Source organism: Leguminivora glycinivorella, chromosome 21 (genome assembly GCF_023078275.1).
Source record: "Leguminivora glycinivorella isolate SPB_JAAS2020 chromosome 21, LegGlyc_1.1, whole genome shotgun sequence".
Classification (NCBI taxonomy): Eukaryota; Metazoa; Arthropoda; class Insecta; order Lepidoptera; family Tortricidae; genus Leguminivora; species Leguminivora glycinivorella.
The window spans coordinates 15961301-15982999 of NC_062991.1; the positions used below are offsets into that span (position 1 = coordinate 15961301).

At 37.0% G+C, this 21699-nt stretch overlaps 2 protein-coding genes across 4 annotated transcripts in view; one reads left to right on the forward strand and one right to left on the reverse strand.

Moving 5' to 3' along the window:
* LOC125237436 (filamin-A-like) overlaps positions 1 to 9349 on the forward strand; it is a 58916-nt gene extending 49567 nt beyond the window's left edge. The window contains 5 exon segments of the mRNA XM_048144504.1: positions 3426 to 3651; positions 4410 to 4528; positions 5307 to 5403; positions 5658 to 5864; positions 7312 to 9349. Of these exon segments, the coding sequence (XP_048000461.1) occupies positions 3426 to 3651; positions 4410 to 4528; positions 5307 to 5403; positions 5658 to 5864; positions 7312 to 7496 (834 nt within the window). The 3' untranslated portion in view covers positions 7497 to 9349.
* Positions 9350 to 9541: 192 nt separating this feature from the next.
* Positions 9542 to 21699, reverse strand: part of LOC125237439 (zinc finger protein rotund-like) — a 223679-nt gene continuing 211521 nt past the window's right edge. For all 3 annotated transcript variants that reach the window (XM_048144505.1, XM_048144507.1, XM_048144506.1), the window contains one exon: positions 9542 to 12343. In XM_048144505.1, coding sequence (XP_048000462.1) covers positions 11327 to 12343 — 1017 coding nt within the window. In that variant the 3' untranslated portion in view covers positions 9542 to 11326. The remainder of the gene's footprint in view (positions 12344 to 21699) is intronic.

Genomic DNA, 21699 nt, shown 5'->3' on the forward strand with positions numbered 1-21699 from the left:
ACGTTATTATAATTATCGCTATTGCTGCGACATGTTTCGGGCTAATTCGGAGGCCCCTCTTCAGGCATATAGGAGTTCACGCGGTGATTCATTAATTATTTGAATATGTCTCACGAAAGTTTAACGGGTAGTCATATTTTTAAAAATAACTATTCTTAGAACTTTTTATCGCATACCGTGGTTCTAAAATACGTGGAGTCGCCATATGAAAAATTTTCGAAGTCAAGTTATTAGTTAAAATTAACTACATTTCATTTACCACCTAACCTAAACCTACTCTGTAAGCTGGTCGTATTTGTGTGTGGTCACAGTTCTAACCTAACCAAACCTACTTTAAAAGACGTTCATCGTTTTAGCATCGCAGTTCTAACCTAACCTAAACCTACTAATACAGGATTTAAGCCAAATGGTCATAGTTTAATTATGGACGTATGTGATGTGCCACGATAAAACCGACAATTTGAAGTAGTACGACAAATGAGAAAGTTTTGTAATAATACGTCAAATAAAGGAATTGCTATGTTTTGTAGTTCTGCTATTTGAAGTACTTTGAAACGAATCAGCGATGAAGAAATATTAGTTGAATAGTATTTATAATAACTAAGAAAAAATCAAATAAATAATAGTTGAAACAATATTACTCGAAACAATTTTACTCGAACTAAACTTCCGATGATTTGTTGTCGATGAAATGATATTCGATGAAAAGTTAAACCCCCCCAAGATACTATGCGTAGCTGAGTGTACGTCCTAGGGGTCAATATGATTTATCGTGTGAACATGACGGCCGACTGTACAGTACGCCGTGACGCGGATTTATGAGGGATGGCGGCGCCGGACGGTTCAAGGAGATAAAAGAAATTGAGGGAAACACGTCGCTTATAAAGGTTATGATTTGCTAGGTTAACTGGCAGCAAAATAAATCTAAGATTATACTGAAACATACATATTTAACAGTAAAAAAATGCATTATTAATTGTTACCTATGAAAACATTACGCCTACATTTATTTAAATTGCTGCCCATTTCGGTGAAGGAAAACATAGTGAGGAAACCGGACTAATTCCAATAAGGTCTAGTTACCCTTCGGGTTGGAAGGTCAGATGGCAGTCGCCTACGCCAACTCTTAGGATTAGTTGTCAAAGCGGACCCAGGCTCCCATGAGCCGTGGCAACTGCCGGGATAACGCAAGGAGGATGATGCTGCCCATTTCAACTGACCGATCTCTGTGCGTAAGTTTTTTTTTTTTATTCATAATAATTAACACAGCATGACAGATAAACCAAAGCACTGTGAAAATACATATATGATCCCTATATATACATAACGGGAAAAAGTTAATATACAATAAACACTAATATGGCACAGAAGAAGGACGTACATCCATCATCTCGCTGAACCTGAAGTTGTTATGCTTATGATTTTTTTTTAAAACCACGATTTACTTTTTATAGTTTGACAAGGAAAAAAAAATTAAAATGTTTATGACATAATTGTACTTAAGACAACTTTTTTCTAAATACAGGTTTCCGAAAAATAGGTAGGTATAATAAATTATGAGAAACTATGCAAATTCACAATGTGTCTCCATACTCCATAAATAAAAGGTGTGTTTATCAGTTTCAAAAACTTTTAAATTCCTAAAATTCTGCAAGTAAACTGACTAAAAAAACTTGAGTATAATGTTGATTCCACCTAATCACTTTTTATTCCAACTTTGTCCCAAAACTAAAGTTCGCGCCTGTTAGCCCACTCCCCCCCACTATCCCCCAACAGTAGCCACGTCGGAAAAAATGTAATAAAACCTACTGACCGCGCGTGAGGCGCCACACGAATAAATCTCGCCGCCTTTCATATTTTATAACCACGTAGACTTAGGAATACTGAAAGAATAGATAGAGATAATTTAGCATAAAATTATATAAAATACTAACTTTTGCTCGCTCCACCTCCAATGTCCACCCCCCATTTTAGGTAAAATGGGGCGTTAGAAACAGACAAAAAGTAGCCTACGTCACTGTCCATCCCTTCAACTATCTGCACATAAAAAAATACGTCAAATCGTCGCTCCGTCTTGCCCTGAAAGACGGACAAACAGAGATACACACACTTTCCCATTTATAATATTAGTATGGATAGTATCTATTTGATAAAAATAGTTTAGTATAGGTTAGCCCAAGACCGCTGTCCACAATCCCATGTATCATAATCCCATGTATGACACCTTTTTAACTCGTTCTAAGTAGAGTCCTCCATCGTCTACATTCGACGATGCGATCCTGGCCCGGGCGTAGTCAAGTGGCCAATCGCTATCGCTCCTTAGCGACCGAAACTGTCTTGGTTGTATCAATACGGAGAGAGAGAGAGAGAGAGAGATACATAACTACGATACGTATGATCGATTGGTCTCTTGTCTGAGTTCTGAGTCCAAATTTCTGCAAAAAATTTCTTTCTGCTATATTCCTAGCTCTGTGGCCCAACAACGGGATGAATACGGGAAGTTTGCACGATGCGATATAAAAATTAATATGGGACTACCCACAAAAGAAAAGTTGGGATTAAACTGCAGTACGGGAATAAATGTATGTTGGCTAATATGAAACTGATGTTATTGTGTAGCCTGTGGATCGCCACTTTGGCAGTTTGTTTTCGTAGATTAAAAAACGTTTTGCACACTTGCCCGGAACTTTTTTGCCTAAAAACAACTGCTTAAAAAGTGTATTTTTGGAGGACGCAATTTTTGGATGTCATTGTTATTGATACTTGTAAAATAGACTAAAAGTTATATAATTTCTTTGGAAATAATATTTAAGTAATACTCATAAGGGTAACTTTATAATGGAAAATTATTATCTGTTTTGTTGTATCTCCATATTCTGCATTAGGTAGGTACTTACCTGGAATCTCCGCGTAATCATTATCACTAAACGCATCAGTCTAGACATATGTTCTGCAAATTGTAGATTATTATTATTGGGAGCCTATTATGTCCCACTGCTGGGCAAAGGCCTCCCCCCGCTTTTTCCACTCTTCCCTGTGTTAAGCAGTCCTCGGCCATTCTTCCAAAAAGGAGTCTAGCTCGTTCCGCCATCGCATACGTGGTCTGCCGGGTCCCCGTTTTGGCCTGGGCTGCCACTCTGTGGTGATCTTGGCCCATATCTCATTCGGAAATTGGCAGACATGACCAGCCGAGTCCCACTTCAGCTTAGCCGCTTTCTGAACTACGTCGACTATTTTTGTTTTGGAGCGCAGCGTTATTAGAGCAGATACTAACTGAGAATTTGACGAATTAAATATATAATAAATAGAGAAACTAAATACAAATATAGAAAAGAGACACTTAAAAAAGCCATGTACCATGTCTTGATCTTAGTTTAAATTTTACAGCTTTTGTGACAAAATTTGTAATCTCCCCTTTCTTCCAGGTGATGTCCCCCTCAGGCAAAACCGACGACTGTTTCATCCAGAACATCGACGGAGACCAGTACAGCATCAGATTCATGCCGCGAGAGAACGGCGTTCACAACATCAATGTCAAGTTCAATGGAGTTCACATCCCCGCGTCTCCGCTGAGGATCAAAGTTGGAAAGGATGATGCTGATCCTGCGGCGGTTCATGCGCATGGACCTGGTCTAGGACAGGTTAAAACTGGTACGTAGGTATTATTAGACCAAGAAGCCACTAGAGAGAGTAGAGAACTATACAAACTTGGAACTGATCTTAAGCTAAAAATCCGATACCCAAAGGTAGGTAAGTACATCGTCAGATTGATGCCGCGATAGAATGGAGTTTATTACATCAATGTCAAGTTCAATGAAGTTTCCCGCATCTCCGCTGAGGATCAAAGTTGGAAAGGATGATGCTGGCAGGATGCTCATGGACCTGGTCTAGGACAGGTTAAAACTGGTAAGCATTTAAAATAACAGGTGCTGAATGATGAGAGAGAATGGCCGAATTGTTTTGCGTTTTTGCCAGAGTTTAGGGACTGTACTGAGTCGGAGAGCTTGAACATTAACGGGGTCTACATCCTCGTATATTTTCTCGGGATTAAAGTGGGGCAACATCACGTCGAATAAGCAGCTCATAGTTCTGGCTTAGAGAAACTGAAAACCGGTGCAGAAAAAAGCCTGAGTAACTGGACAGGATCATCTCCTTTCTAATTCTGTAACGATTTTATTCTCGTTAGCGTAAAAATCCTTGCGTTGTATGATATTATCTTCCTGCCAATATTGTCATCCTTGAACTCATCATCATCATCGTCATCATCATCAGTCCTTGATTGCCTACTGCTGAGCATTAAGCCTCTTCTAACACGCCACTTCTCCCGGTCTTAAGCTAGTCTTATCCAGTCCCATCCATGAACAGTTTAATAAGTTTTAGTCAGCTGATCTTGTTTTGTTTGTCTGAAGGAGTGAAGACCGACCTTATCATCGACACCTGCAATGCTGGCGCGGGCAACCTCGCCGTCAATATGGACGGGCCATCCAGAGTCGCCATGGACTGCACGGAAGTCGAGGAAGGCTACAAGGTTCGTATACATTGTAATAGTCTACCTACGTTTTTATCGTTCAGGTCAACCTGCAGGGCAATCATGGTCGCACGATAAATGATAGAACATCGGGCCGTCCATGTCGCACTTACAAATAGTACGATAGGGACGGCCTGATGTTTTATCATTTATCACGCGACCATAATTGCCTGCCTGGGCACAGTATAACAAAGAGTACTATCGTACAGTATGGCCACTCCCACTCCGCGCTGAAAGTGCCGCCCACCCCCTCTCGGTTACCTCACAGTTACCGCCTGTCAAAAACGCGAACAGTCGGGCTGTAGTAGTAGTAGTAGTAGTAGTAGTAATCACTTTATTGTGTACAACAGTTTATATACAATTTGTAGGAATAGAGATACAAAGGCGAACTTATCCCTATAAGGGATCTCTTCCAGCTGTCATATGTCACTCATACAAGCATAGTACGCGTTCAACCTACACGAGCTTAAACTGTGTGCTAGGAACGTGCCTCTTTCATATATTTGATCGCCAGTGTCCGAGGTGTGGCCTGGGCACCTTGCAATGTTAAAAATGGATCAGTAGGGCTTATCTCGAATACCACTTTCCATCAAGTGTGATCGTTGTCAAACGTCTAGCTATTCATCTGCTACAGAAACGTCTCCTAATGACTTGCTCCGGGATCCGACCGAAAGTCATGCTGCCAAAATTGGTGACCAATTCTAGGGTACACTAAAAAGTTTTAAATATCTACTACAGATCTAGGTTGTGTAGTATTTTCAATATACACTGGTTTTAGGTGCGTTACACTCCCCTGGCTCCTGGTTTCTACTACATGAGCATCAAGTATAACGGCCACCACATCGTCGGTTCCCCCTTCAAGATTGAAGCTACTGGTAAGTGGATTTCCTAGAAATTAAACTATTCATGCTCTGTAAAATTAAATATGTCTGTATAATCTTGAAAAAGAGTGTACCTCATGAGAATCCAGCTGAAGAGCATCATGCTATTAGAGTATAACAGGATAGGCACAATGTCGGCAATTATTTGAACGAATAAACGGACACATCTTTTCTCCTATATTATTTTTCATATCATTATTTTTAGCTCCTTAGTTAGCAGCTGCTTTAACTTACTCGTATACTAACAGGTGGAAACCTAGCCGAAGTCGGTGCCCAAGAAACGTCGTCCGTCTCCGTGGAAACCGTGCAGAAGGTAGCCAAGGTTGGTCAGAAGCAGGGTCCAGTGCTGCCACACTTCAAGTCAGATGCTTCCAAGGTCACCAGCAAGGGCATGGGCCTGAAGAAGGCGTATATGAACAAGCACAACCAGTTCACTGTCACGTGCACGGATGCTGGTAAGGATACTCGTATTTAGGTTTTCTTGCTTTCGTACGGCAAATTTTGTTATTGTTTTCATTACGGCTTTAAATTGAAACTGTGAACAGCATCAATAAATAACGAAATCTTGAATGTACAATACCGCAGAGACTGTAAAGATTTCCAAACGAATTCATAAACTCATTAGATAATCGAACCTGATGAAACACTTATTAGAAATGAAAAAATGTGAGTTTAATAAAAATGCATTTTTAACTCCCGACGCAAAAACGACGGGGTGTTATAAGTTCGACGTGTCTGTCTGTCTGTCTTTGGCATCGTAGCTCCCGAACGGATAAACCGATTTAGATTTAGTTTTTTTGTCTGAAAGCTGAGTTAGTCGGGAGTATTCTTAGCTATGTTTCATGAAAATCGGTCTGCTATGTCGCTGTCGGGGGTTTTTTCAAAATTTTAATTATGTGGTTAGGTTATAATAATTAAAGAAATGACTAGTCCTTACACCCTGGCGGGTGTTGCCTCTACGTGTGTCCCATGATACGGGCAAGGGCAACATCCGCTCGGTGTACCCCTTACATTTCATTAAAGTGTCGAAAGGGCCTCTACGCGTTGGCTTTGGCCCCGCGCACGCCTCCCAAAGGTCCGGAATACCATTGTTCCGTGATGGGAAAGACATACTAAGAAATGATTTTTTTTTTCAATTAAGAAATGAACATAGTAAATTCAAGGGTCTAAAAGGTTAAATTGTTCTACAAACAGTTTTCCTCATTCTCTTGGAACAATAAACTGCTAACTAACTAAATAACAGTTGTTTAGGTATAAAAGATACAGAAATTAAGCGCGATGCGACGCTTTTTAGTATCTGAAGCTTTTAAAAACACAAGGTTCCGAAAATTTACTTGGTTGCGTCTAGTTTTACTTCCTGTCAGCTTGCTATTAGGTCTAAGTCCAGTCTGGATCTAAGTTTTATGCTATTATTAGAATTTGTAAAGGCTGATCAGAAATATATGATTACTAGCTTCTGCCCGCGGCTTCGCTCGCGTTAAATCCAAAAAATCGGCAGGCTCTATACAAAATTCCACCCCCCGTGTTAGGGAAGTGGGGTGTTAGAAAGAGACAAAAAGTAGCCTATGTCACTCTCCATCCCTTCAACTATCTCCACTTAAAAAATCACGTGAATTCGTCGCTCCGTTTTGCCGTGAAAAACGGACAAACAAACAGACACACACACTTTCCCATTTATAATATTAGTATCGATTAGTACCTATCGATTGTCAGGAGGGCGCTGTTATTCTGATGTATGGACTGACAGTTCGGTTTAGCATGAAAAAAATTCCGCAACATTGCACGTAGTCATATATTTCTGGTCGGGCTTTATTACTCAGTCAGTCAGGTCAGGCTATTTACAGGCTTCGTATACTTACTCTTACTCCACAATATGTACATTCCTTAATACTTACCCTTCAGGCAACAACATCCTCTACGTCGGCATCTACGGCCCCAAGGGCCCGTGCGACGAAGTCCAGCTGAAGCACAAGGGCCGCCACAACTACGAGTGCTCGTACGTCGTCCGTGACCGCGGCGAGTACATCGTCATCGTCAAGTGGGGGGACGACCACATCCCTGGCTCCCCGTACAAGGTTGATGTTTAGGTTGTGAGGTTGGGGAGTGGGGGATTTATAGATGTATTCTGGAATCTGGATTTGAAGTCTAAATATCGACGATTTTTGTCATTCCGTCTGTATGATATTTAATGACGACTAGTTACGCTGTGGCTTGAGGGGACGACGGGCATGCGACGGCGATGCGGCACGATGAAATATTGATAATAGGCATTGCGATGCGACGGTCGCGCGATCGTCGTTCACGCAAGCCACGACGTTAGTGAGACTATTGAAAAATACTTTCTGCACCATGGTTCTCTTGAAATAATTCTTTAAGTGTTGTAAATTAAATGTGTCTCTTTAAAGCAGCTGTTTGGATACTTTCTGGAAAACCATATGCTGAGAGAGATGCGAAAAAATGTCATATGATTCAAGGTCATGTCGTTAATTGATTTTAGTAGTAGTCAGTAACAGTGCAAAAAAGACCTTAGAGAAGAGTTCTTGAATTTGAAAGTTTTCTAAGACACTATTCTATAAATCATGGAAAAGTATTAAAAAATGTTAGTGTTATGTATTCATTTATAAATCCCCCACCAACTTTATTTAAGTAACTTACGATAAGGAAAATATATAAAGGACGTTGTATTTTGCTCATGTTTTGGATTTCTACGCTCGGTTTAAAAAATCGATATCGGAAAGGTTTGAAAAACAGAAAAACGATCTCTTGAGTGTATCACAAAAAAATAGGAAACCTTTTCGGTATCTAGTTTTTGTACTTATTTATTTATAATTATTATAAAGTTTTCTCGTTCCTTCTTTGTTATCTTATTTTATATCATTTCCTGTATTTATAATATTGTGAAGTTCTAATCTAACATGTTCAAGCTTGAACAAATTATTTGTAAGTTTGTGTCAACCAGTGCTTTTGAGAAATTTTATATGTTTCTCGTTTAGTATATAGGGCGACTAAATGACAATACATATAAAGTATTACTTGAAGTATTCCCTACATATCTTAAGTCCTTTGAGGATTATTTAATTCTGGAATTCATATGCAAATTCGTTTTGTCTAGTCTTAAATGTTTCGTAAGCTTTTTTGTTTTAAAAAAGTTTTCTGAATGTTAATCTTCTTTACTTTTATCAACATAAAGATCAAAATACATATTATGTCATCAGATGAAAAGATTTGTAATGATTAGTCGTCGTAACACTCGTTACTTTCAAAATTATTATTCCTAGAAGTACTTAGTGCAAAAATTTGAATATAAGCTTTTGTGTTCTTTTTCTTTATATTGACTGAAGTATTTTGGAATTTGCATACGTATCTTAGATTAGACTTTTAAACAGATGACAGATTTTTTCGATCTCAACTCTCAAGTCACTAACAATATTGAGAAATCTGTCCTTTGCTTTCAGCCTTTTGATCTTCATTGGACCTTTTTTATTTTAAGTGATCATGTGGGCCGTCTTTTTTAAAGTTGTATATTACACTTTTTTTAATTAGAATATTTTATGCTATTTACCACTCGAAATCATGAGGACTTTCAGTCATAATAGGAGAATAAGTGTCAAAATTTTAAAATTTTACTGATTTACTCAATGGCATGAGGGCATCCGATAATGTATAGATTTTGAACTACCTGACCCGAAGTTCTCGCGATTTCGACTAGGTTGAGATTCGAGCTAGGTTTTATGAAAATTCTACATTTGAAATAAAGTGTAGTATATAATTTTAAATAAAATGGTCCATATGCTGCTTTGTAATACCGTATGATTTGTGCTGAATGAACTGTTTACCTACGTAGGTAGAATTACCCTGTACGTTGTAAATACCTATTTTAAGTATTTTAATATTTGCGACTGTTAACTAAATAAACGGTAAATCTCTAAAAGATGTTTAATTTAAAGGATTTTTTTATTACCTACGTTATTATTGGTTTCATGAAACTTGGTAGAAATTGACAAGTTTTTAATACTAAAAGTCAATTACAGATTCGATTTCGAAGGGCCCAGAAAAAAAGTATTGTCTGACCATTTCCACCAAATTTAAAAAAAGGGGTAATGAGGGTATAGGTTGAGATAAAAACAGTCAGTTGATCTTGGCATAGTTGTAATTTTAATCGATTTTAAGTAACAAAAAAGATTTCGTTCACTTTCATCTATGATCTGAACCTAAAACGCTAGACAAAGCGAAACTAACGTAAAACGAAATTACTTACAAAAATATTTATTTAATCTAAATAATAAGTGTACACTTAACTAAAAAAATCAAATACAATATCACATTTCTACTTACAATAGAGAGATATTGGCGATCTTTAACTTCTTCTATACCAAAGTAATTTGGATAAACTCTTGGCTTGTCATGATGAATATTATACATTTAATTCACGCACTAATATTGACATATAACACAACGATTGGGAAGATTCAAGTATTGCCGTACATGATATTCTAAAGAAACAAGAACCATTTGTACAAGAACTTAGACATTAGCAACTGTACAGGCGGCGACAGCGGCCTTGAGCGCTGATTTAGGGTTTCCTTGTGCAGGAAGGAATAGAGGCTAAATTCGAGGATCTAAAGCAGCCATCAACACTTGTGTCGCCGCGTGTATGTGCGCGGGCAGACCAACGCCCGCGCTAACCTAACCCGTGAAGAACAAAGTATTCCTCCAAAAATATTTCCTCGTCTTTCCCGATTTCTCCTATCACATATACTCTTTAACCGCACAAACGTGCAGAAAGACCAAATCAACAATTTTCGTATACTCCAAAACTTAGTCTAAATTAAGTTTCCAAATCAACAGAGTGAAATGTAATTTCGTAAGTACTGGACCCGCCGGCGCCGGCCGAGACCACGGCTAATATAATTGAGCACGAGCGTTAGACTAAAATAATAAAAAAACATGTCAATAAATTTCATGGTTTCAAAAAATTGGATTCGTATATACAAAATATGTACAAAAAGTGTCAATACCGAATCGTAAGCAAATTTGGCCACTCGAAAATTTCTATACAAAATGGAAATGCTTAAGTTATATTTAGAAAATATATTCGACCTTGAACGCTTCGGACACAAGGAAGACGACATTTTCCACAAGGATAATACTTAACAAATCGTGCCAACAGTAGACGATAAACTAAATGAATATGAACTAAGTAGGAACTGAGTGCGAAAGTGATGTGTACAGAGATCTGCGAGATACAACTAAAGTATACAAAATGCAATACAAACCGAACATAGTGATTTCAAGACCGTATACTGTCTCTAAGTATAATTTATCTGTCAGGAACTTTCATCTTTGTGTGTAACGCATACTGGGATATTGATAATTTAAAAGAATTAAATAAATACATTGTCCTATCTTTTGCTTTCATACCGAATATATTAACACCGAGTTTTAACTGGGATCGGAAGTTCGAAGATATATGTACAGAAAATAATATTATTGCTAAACTTATAGACGATTAGTTTTCTTTAAAGCAGTTTTAATTATATCTAGTTTTTGATTCGCAGTTGCAATGAGAGAATCAACCAAGCTTGCTCTATATTCCACCAGACATGGTTCCACTAACTCAGCTACGGACAAAAGAGGACCCGCTTCCAGAAAACTAATCAAAATCTCTATCAATGAATTCAAATCCTTGAAATCACATTTCATACCCAGTACATTTGTAATCTACTCACAAAAATTCAGAGTATTCAATACACGATATCAATTTTAGTCTAAAAACATGAATTTTTCATAAACGACAAAAACGTTCGTATTTCATACATTCATAATACCACTGTCTTCGAGAGCGAGATTCTAAATATTATATATTTCGTTAATTATACTAATAATACCATCGTAAGTACTAGAAGTTAGCTGCGAGTTACTGTTTGTCTTTGTGCGAGAGCGCATGCGGGAGGATGTGTTCGGCGGGCAGGAGGGCGGCCGAGGGCTGGTGCGCGTAGTTGCGGATCTGGTGCAGCGAGATCAGCTGGTTGGGGAAGCTGTTGGGCTGCTGCTTGCCCTGCTGGAAGTGCAGCGGGTCGTACAGGTACGGCCGCGCCGGCAGCGCGCTGTGGTGCGACAGCCCGTTCAGGTGCGGCGCCATCGAGTTGATCGGCGTGAACGCCGAGTTCGCCGCTGAAGACACCGGCGGCTGCAACGACCGCTCTTCTTGAGCTTCGTGTTGCGCGAACAGCGCTCGGTGCTGCTGCAGCTGCTGCTCGTGGTGCTCCTCCTCTCTCTGCTGATGATAACCACCGTCATCAGACATATGCGCCGCTGAATCCGGACTGACTTTAGGCCAGTACGGATGGTCGCCGAACGGAGTCGCCGTCGGCGCTGCCGCAGCCAAAGACCTATTCAAACCGCTCAGTCCTAAAGCGGATATCGGAGGCCGCTTATCAGCTCGCTCGGCATGCTTGTTCATGTGCTTACTTAGATAAGTTTCTTGGGTGTAGCTCTTGCCGCAATACTGGCAGATGTGAGTCTTCAAATGCTTGGACTCTTTGTGTTTGGGAATGTGTTCGAGCAGGTCTTTCTCGTGGGTGAAGCATTTGTAGCAGGAGTTGCACTTGAAGGGTTTGTCGGTCTGGTGGCAGCGGCTGTGGCTCTGGAGGTTGGAGAGTTGGGAGAAGGCCTTGGTGCAGCCTATTTGGGTGCACCGGTAGGGCTTGTCACCGGTGTGGGTGCGTATGTGCTGCTGGAGATGGGAGAGCTGGGTGAACTTGCGCTGGCAGATCTCGCAGCGGTAGGGTTTGATGCCGAGGTGGATGCGCGAGTGCTGCGCGAGGTAGGAGGAGTTGGCGAAGGCCTTGGGGCACTGCGTGCAGCGGTAGGGCTTGGCCTCGCGCAGGTGGATCTGCGTGTGCAGCTGCAGGTCCGCCTTCGAACCGAACACCTGGAAGAAAGAGAGATGGAACATTAATTTGGTTAAATTTCAGCTAATCTATTATTGGGGGAGTGTAAAAAAATTAATCGATGTTATTTTCTTTATACAGGTTTGTTACTGCAGTATTAAAAAAAAGTAAGTCCAATTGGTAATATTTCTGTCACTTTTATTTAATAATGAACTCCTTTATAAAAATAATCTCTTACTAGAAAGGTGTCCTTGTAAAATCAATGTCAATGATAGGCCTTTTTCATAGTCATGATACAATAGATAACTTGAAAAAATAGATATGATGGATTTTTTTGATTTAAAAAAGACAAGTGGGCCTGATAACATCTTGAAAGAGGTCGTCAGAGAATACATTATCATTTTGACATTTAGGTGTTAATAATACATGAGCAATTACACATGTACACTTATTGACATGCAACACAAATCACATTGAGACATACACAAATGAGGGACAAAGTAACAACAACAGTTTTTATATATGAAGGTAATTTAGCTACAAATGTAAATAAAAAAAACTTGTAATATATTATGGAAAAAGATGTTAATAACAATTATCCTTTGTGATTTTAAACATTTAAAAATGCACTTAATTATTTAATGTACCTACAGCGTTGTGGCCAAAGAACCTATTGACCTAGAAACTTGTTTAAAAAAAAATTGTAGTTAGTTTAGTAAAAATGGTTTTTCGGGCTTCATAAGTCCGAAGTTTTTACGTAATGATTCCAAACTGTTGCTATTTTTCAAATTATTGCGAATATTCATAACTTCTTAACCTATTTAATATTTCCTAATGTAAATTTACTTCAAATCGCAATCAACGGACCCATTATCGAGTCTTTTTCCTATTTTTATATTTTACAGACAACTGTTTGCTATTCTATCCCTTCCCTCTTCAACTTAAGGTTCAGACAGAAACGTAGCTGTTTAAAATTCATCATCAGAATCAGCAGAAAGTGAGTTTTGTCCTTGGACGACATCCGCAGCGGAACGAATGGCTGTTAGGCAAATAACTTCGCTTTTAGGGATCTTTAGGGGAACTTTGTGGAAACCTTTAGTTTTATTTTTATTTTTTATGAAATAGGCAGCAAACGAGCAGACGAGCCGCCTGATGGAAAGCAGTCATCGCCGCCCATGGACATAAGCAACATCAGGGGAGTCACCTATGCGTTGCCGACCTTTAAGAACCCTAAATACCTGCTTCTTGAAGAACCCCATGTCATAGCGCAAGGGGAACACCCCAGAAGGCAGTTTAACTGAGGTTTCATCAGTAGATAAACCGTTTTAAGAAGTTTCGATTTTAACCTGACTTTTCTAAAATGTAGAAAAATGTACGTGTCTTTGGCTTTATAAAAACCTTTTATTTAAATGTTTTAGTGTAATAATAGCAAAAAAGATTGTTCCTACAGTGCGTAGTTAAACAACACATACAGTCAATGCATTTACATCAACCGTCATTGCATGTACATACATATATACAATCACGCCTGTATCCCGTAAAGGGGTAGGCAGAGCACATGAAACTACTAAAGCTTCAGTGCCTCTCTTGGCAAAATAAGGGGTTGAAAGAAAACGAAACTCATTGCATGTAAGGTAACTTTAAATTGTATTTCTTAAGAAAAATAACACGTAGGTAGAAAAAGGACCGTAAAATAACGTAAAATCTCTAAATAATAATTTTATTTAGAACTATCTCAAATACGAGATTAAATTATTAGAATTTGAAAATTCTAAGTCTCACATTTTTAGAAATAAAAAAGAGATCGGACTAAAAAAAATAAACAATACTGGCTACAATGTTGAACTTCTGGATTTATCCAACTTTAGTTGGGTGTTGTAAGGCTGGTATGAAAAGTAATTTGTCCCTCCTTGCATGACTGCCCGTCACACTTAAACACCCAAAGGAGCAGGACGCAGCATCATCGCTGTGGTCATGACATTTTTCACGCCTCGAATCACTTCCTCCGATTACCCACATAATGATGATGAACTTAGAAACTGAGCAAGGTGAACCCAAGGTTTTGGGTACCTTAATAAAAGTAATTTTGTTGAATTGCAAGATAAGTAAGATACTAAATTACTTTTGGGAGACACTGAGAATAAAGTTACTGAACTTTATGATAAGTTATGATCATTACTTAAACTTAAACATTTGAAATAATGAAGTTTAAAGTTGCCTGAGTCATCGTTAATGTATTTGAGGAAACCTTTTAAAGCATATCGTTAGATTGATGCAAGATAGCTTTGTCATTTAAATATTTATACCTAATAGTAAATCTAAACACGAATCAAGTACACGTGCCGCAAGCGCCTTCACACATTCAAAAGACTGTTTCGGTATAGCATTGGTCTTTGTTACATCCCAAATTAGTTTCATGAAACCCGCCAGTCATCCCGCGCTGCCTCCACAATGCCGCCGACTATGCGAGCCACGACTCAATTTTAACGCAACAATCAAACCCTACCATCCCAACCTCAATTATAACCCAAATTACACAGGTAATAAAGCTCAAATCAACGCAATCGATGATGATGTAGCTAGAACCATTCTGGTTAACAATGAACGCGTTTTCAAAACTAAAATAAACGAAGTCAAACTTTAAATTAGAAGCGATAAAGCCGACGTTGGAGTAGAGGGAAGGAATCTGGATGTAGGATTCGGTAGCACGTCGGATGACTTGTCAGAAAATCTGAGACACGAACGCGATTGGTCACAGCCCAGAGATAATTAAAGTTTGGAGCTAATGGTATGAGGCTGCAATTCGAAGTGGTGGCTGACTTTTAATAGGCAAGGACCGATTCAGGAATCTACACGATAAATAACTTAACGTACCTAATTATAACAAAATCGAGACACGTATAGATGCAACAAAAACACGGATACTTGAGAGTGCGATAAGCGAGAAGACAATATAAATACAAATATTGCGGTGTCTAAACAAAAACTAAGGTATCTAGAACATGGCGACGACGATGAAGACAGTCTTGAAGGACGCTAGAACTATTTTTGGAAGCTAAAACTAGTTCCGACGAGTTATATAATATGCCGTAAAATTTTTCGATAATTCGAAACGTGTTTTCTGGCATAGTGAATGCGAGAGTGGTGTGAAGGACTATTCTTTATATTTTAATGAAAAAAAAAACTACACTCAAAACCACATTTACCGAACTTAGCGTCAGACCAGCAAGAAAAAAGCAATATAACTTAGCATGTAAATCGAATATATTGAAACTAGATTGATTATCGCGCATTCACTTACGATACAACAAAAAGAGCATGACAAACTAATAGTCGTATTGAATTCGAATTACATTCTATTCGAATCACCTAAAGTAAGATCCAAATTAAGTACTTCTTGTCCACTAAGGTCTTACTTTTCAAACATCAGATAAAATTACCTATCTGCCAGGTAAAGATGACACGCTCTCTTTTTTTCTTATCCAAGAAGGAAGGAGTATCTATAAAGTCTATCAGATAGTTCAAAAATCGGTCCCTAACATTAGTAGGTCTTCAAAACTGTCTCCAAGGTCCAATACCTCGTGATCCGAGGCCTCCAAAAGGCCCCAATGCGTGGGGTCGCCGGCGCCCCGAGGGGCCCCAAACTCGTCTGAAATGGTCTTTTTCCGCCCCCTTCTATCTCCACTGCTGGCCACCTGGTCAATTTGGGGCAATTTTGAATCATGTGTGCCAATTATGTAGCGGAATTGAAATTAGGAAAAATTACCGTGATAGAGAAATTGTAAGAAATAGATTTGAAGGAAGTAGGAGGAAGTCATAAAAGTCAGAATAACAAGAAAGATTGTAAAAATAGCAGTTAGACAGGAGAGGACACAAATATTAAATAAAACACATTACTATTTTTTACATTTTGAAATTGTTATTGTGAAAACATATCATTTTGGTGGTAGATTAAGGTGGACAAATAGAGTTAAACTAAATTGAATGTTAATGCTGACATGATTTTAAAATACTATGAGTATTCACGATTTTAATATTTCGATAAAATGTAGCTGTCTAATAAAAATCTTATGTAAGGTAGACGGTAGACGAAACACTTAAAGGGTCAAATAAATGTAACTAAATCATGTCAACCTGTTTAAGAACATACGCTTGTCAAATAGACACACAGGATTACTCAACCCTTGCCCTGCGGCGGAAAAATGCGGCAAATCTCCGAGAGGGTTAATCACCGCGTAATCTCAGGTCGACATCTGAGAGCCACGGGCAGTGGAGGGTTAAGTGGTGACCATTTTGCTTGTCAAGATATGCTGTCGCGAAAATCTCTTAAAAAATTACTTGGTCACACTTAAATGGGCAGTAGGCGTTATGTTTATGGAAATAAAGTTTAGGTTTATCTCAATAAGGGATATTGGGGTACATTGCAAAAAAAGGTTATTTTTCATATTCAATGTTTTGGATATATTAAATCATCTGCGCATGTCAAAACTGTAACACGAAAATGGGAAAAAATCTGTTTTAATATATTTTTATTTGATTCATAATAGATTAAACAGGCCACATCATAATAACGTAAAAATCAAGGAAAATCGATTATAATATCAACCTACTTATTAATCGAAACATAAATTACTGTATGTAGATTTAGTCTAAACTAATTTTGCATCGAATCGAATAAAACAGTGAGACACTGTTAAACTCCGCGCTTCTGTTAAAGTCGGTGTAAACTTAAGACTTGTAAAAACTATTCAATTCGTTTCAATTGTCACTTAATTGTTTACAATCCAAGAATCGGAAGTAAATTCTTCAATTCCTGATTGCTTTGTCCATCAAATGATAGGCAAACAAATCGATTTGCGACTCGATTGAGCATTATTCACGAATTATCCGTCAAATGGATTGTTAACCTTTCGTATGCGTCTGTCAAAAAATTGTCATTAATATATTAGTCATAATAACTACATGTTAAAGTTGAAACAATATGGAGCAGATCTGCTCCTAAGCATACGAGAGGTTAATTAATCGATGATTGATTGTTTATCGATTTTAGAGAATTAATCATAAAGTAATATCTTAATTTACGCTTGTCATTCATGATAAAATGATGGTATTAACTTCGCCTTCTGTACATTATGTTTGTCTTTTGTGGAATAAAATTTAAATAAATAAATATGAATCTTTTTGTAGCGCGAAAAATAATTTCACCAAGTAAATATCAATAAAATGAGTTATTTCTTATAAGCAGCAGGTTCCACTGCTAGGCAAAGGCCTCCTCCCTAGACTTCCAATCCTCACTAATAAATGGTCAGGAGGATTTGTTTTAAAACATTTTTTTTCTATCCATTGCGCACAAAAAAAAATGAAATTTTTTAATAAAAAATTCACAATATTTACTGAATTATTACTGTATTTTTTATATGAAATAAGCGCGAGTGGTGTAATAGAGTAGATACAATGACTTAAAAGGCAATTGTTTTTTTTATGTCAAATCGAAGCACCTTAATACTTGAATAATGTTAATAATCCACTTCACCCCTCTTTCCCCTTTAAACCTTTAATCTAAGTATCAGAAAATCCTTAAGCACACGATCTTAACATGTCAGATGCTGCCACGGTCAAATCTAGTCAGACTGACATGACAGGGTGATGTGGGTACATTTCAATGTGTTGGCCTTTTAATTACTAAATGAGTTAGGTTCAGTATGAGAAACATTAAATATATTAAGTCTTATAAATCTTGTAATAACATATCGGTTAAAACTATCGAGAAAACTTTATCAGTACCTATGAATATTTTTTTTTGTTTTCGTATGTTTTTCACCAAAATGTTAATAACTAGGTAATGTATAAACGTAGCAGCTTTTGAAGGATAAACTATAAAATGTAATATCTAGGTATAGAAATATTGTGTACTAATACTAAACTATAAGAAGATGTCTGAGTACCCACAACCCAAATCTTCTCGAGCTTACCGTTGACTCCGTCAATTTGAGTAAGAATGTCCTAATGTCCTATGATATTTATTTATTTATAACAAACTAAAAAAAATGTTAACTAAACTCAAGAGTACTTGAATATTGAAAACAATTATTTAACAATGTCAATGATACTTCAAAAAATTTATATGAAAAAAAAACAACTCAGCATCAATAACAAAGTTAAACATGCATAATTTCAAAACTAAACAAAACAATCGCGGGCGTGACAGTCCCTGCCCACCGAAATGACAGGACTTATTACCATAATCTACCCAATGTCAAAGCATTTGACATTTAAACAAAAATACCAAACGAGTGGAAAAAACTACGGGTCTTATTAAACCTTTAAACGACGCAAGTGCGGCTTTTCCTAATAAAACGTGGCCTTATAAAAGAAAACTTGCGAAAAGGGTCATAAGGGGAGTTCCTTTAGCCTTTGACATAAGACCTTATTAAGAAAACAGCCTAAAGTCAGCCCCTAGATAACTCGGGATGTATGGGAGCGATTAATAATAATTTTCGGGCAAAAACTGGCCGGTCCGTTTTTGCCGCGCCTCCCCTTTTTGCGACGGATTTTAAGAAAATTAGTTTACGCGGTGACGAATAAATCTTGGGGAGGCCGGGGACGGCAAACATGGCTTTGTTTGTGTATTATTTGTTTTATTTAGGTGTTCAATATTTATTGTCAACATTTATCTGAGCTAGCTTCTTTGCAGTAGTTTAATCTACAAATTTACTCCTTAGGCAATTGAACATAAATGCTGACTTTTTGAATGTGTTTATTTTATTTTTAACCGACTTCAAAAAAAAGGAGGAGGTTTTCAATTCGACTGAATTTTTATTTTTTATTCTATTTTGAATAGTGGAATCAAGCCTGTGTTAAAAATATATATAGCTAAATGAAAATGTCAGTTTTAATTTTAATAATATGTTAACATCAAAAGGTTTTTTAATTAGGTACAAAATATACGAAAATACTGTCACTGTCACCCATTACCAGTATGTTTATTTAATAATTAACCACTTATAAATAATGTATCATTACGCCCACAGAATAATAATCTTGCCTTACATATTTATACACACCTATAATTTATTTCAAATGTTACTTGATAGACTGAATGACAGTTCTTCCAAGTTACTTTTGAGAATTATGTCTTTTCAGTTCTTTTCTAAGTAAAAGTACCTACATATAAATAAATGGTCAACCAAATCTTGGTACTAAAAAAATGCGGCAAATTTGTAAAAATATGTAGGGCCCACCGGCCTATTGCCTTCACAAAGCGCGTGCCTTCCTAAACCTTGAAGATGGTGGAATCATCGACGAGACAATTAAAAATTGACAGAAAATGTAGGGGCGAATGTTTAATATACTATAGAAAATATGAATTTCTTGACATTTTTGCCAAGATTTAATTCGCCGTCTTCTTTAATATAAATATCAATGGATACGCAAGATGTCTATGTAACAAATCATCTTACAATCATCGCAATCTAGTAAAAACCAATCAACCTCATTGAAACGTCACAGTTTTTCTTTTTTTTTATGAACGTCACAGTTTTTTCTCAGCGACCTCTCAAAGATGGCGGCAAAAACCGTCACCGGACCAATGTCACCCGCGACCATGCGTTAAAGTTTGGCGCAACCGCGTAAACAGCGAGAAATCGTTGCCACATAGACAATTTCAATTGTAATCGGAATAATTAGAATGGACAGATGGATTATTGGTAAAATTAAATGAAGCACAAAATTGGCAGGTAGATTTTATGACGGCTAAAACTGAGACGAATTTAGTAAAACACGAATTTAGAAAGGTTTCATTTATTTACGAGTAAATAAGATTATCTAATTTGTTATTTAAGTATAAACACTTGGGTAGGTCATATCAAATCAACCTACCGATATCTATGTACACCGTGTTTTTTTTTGTTTTCCGTTAAATTCGACACGTAGCTAGGTTCATTATCAGGAAACATCCTGTATATTACTTTTAGTTAATTTTTTCATCATTTTCATACATAATAAATGAATTTATTAGACCCTTAAGAATAACATTCAAGTTAGTGTCAAGTGATTGACGGCACATGTCAAAACAAATAACATTAGGAATTGGTAAAGGCTGTCATATACGTGTTCAGTAATTATTTTTATTTTGAGAGGGATGATGTCAATAACTTCCGGCCCATTTCTATACTTCCAGCTATTTCAAAAATAATCGAAAAATTAATAAACACGCGACTTACTAATTATTTTAACAAATTTGAAATTTTATCTAAAAATCAGTTTGGGTTTCGACAAGGCAAATCTACGGAGGATGCGGTTATGACGTTAACGACGATGATAACGGAAACTGTTGATAAAAATCGTAAATGCTTAACTATTTTCCTTGATTTAAAAAAGGCATTTGACACCGTCTCTCTCCCCACTCTCGTTCGCAAGCTTGAGCTCATGGGAATCAGAGGAAAACCACTTGACCTATTAAATAGCTATCTCAATGGTCGTACCCAGAAAGTCAAGATTAGTCCTTACCTTAGTGATGAGAAGTCTATTTGTGACAATCCATCACAGAAAGGCCCTTATGGCAGGTATTGAGTTAGGCACAGATCCTAAATCTGCATTAAATAAGCTATCTAATACAAAAAAAATCATGGCCCTAGGCCACGTACTTTTTTTTTTAAAAATCATCAAGCATACACATGCTAAGTATTGCACTTTTGAGAAAACGTGAAAAGAAGTTTGAAACTCACTTTAAGGGTGTTCCCATTGGAAGTTACATAGATGACGATTGATTGTGTATCTCAAGGTACATTTCTTTGAGAATCAGTTGTGATTGTGTTTCATCGACTTCCAGATCATGAAAAATCGAGCTTTGATTAGGGCAAGTCGCTTATAAGAAAAAAATTAGGAAAACATATTTTTTTGGCTTTTCTTCTAATATGTTGCTATCTGAACTATAGTACATAGTTATATATGTTTCAACTTACATTTAAGGATAGAAATAAAATCCCATGGTTCATTAAATATGTATATTTTAATCAGAATATCATAATTAGAATATTTAACATCTGCTCCTATAATAATAATAATTTTCGTATAGAGACTTCTAAATTATATTTAATCAGTCTACACATTTATAACTAAAGTGTCAGAATTATTCTGCCTGTCTTATTTTTTTATTTATAAATTTTTAAAGTTACATAAAAATCACAAATTATTGACTCCCATACATTTGGGAAAAGGGCCCTTATGACCATCACAGATAAAAATTACTCATTGCTAATGTATTTTATTATTTTAGTTACTTATCTTGTATTATAACAGAATACCAAAGAAAAAATGTTATATGAAGTAAACTTAAAATCTTGATCATTAATCAGTAATTCTCATAAAACGTTTATTATAATTATTAATTCACACA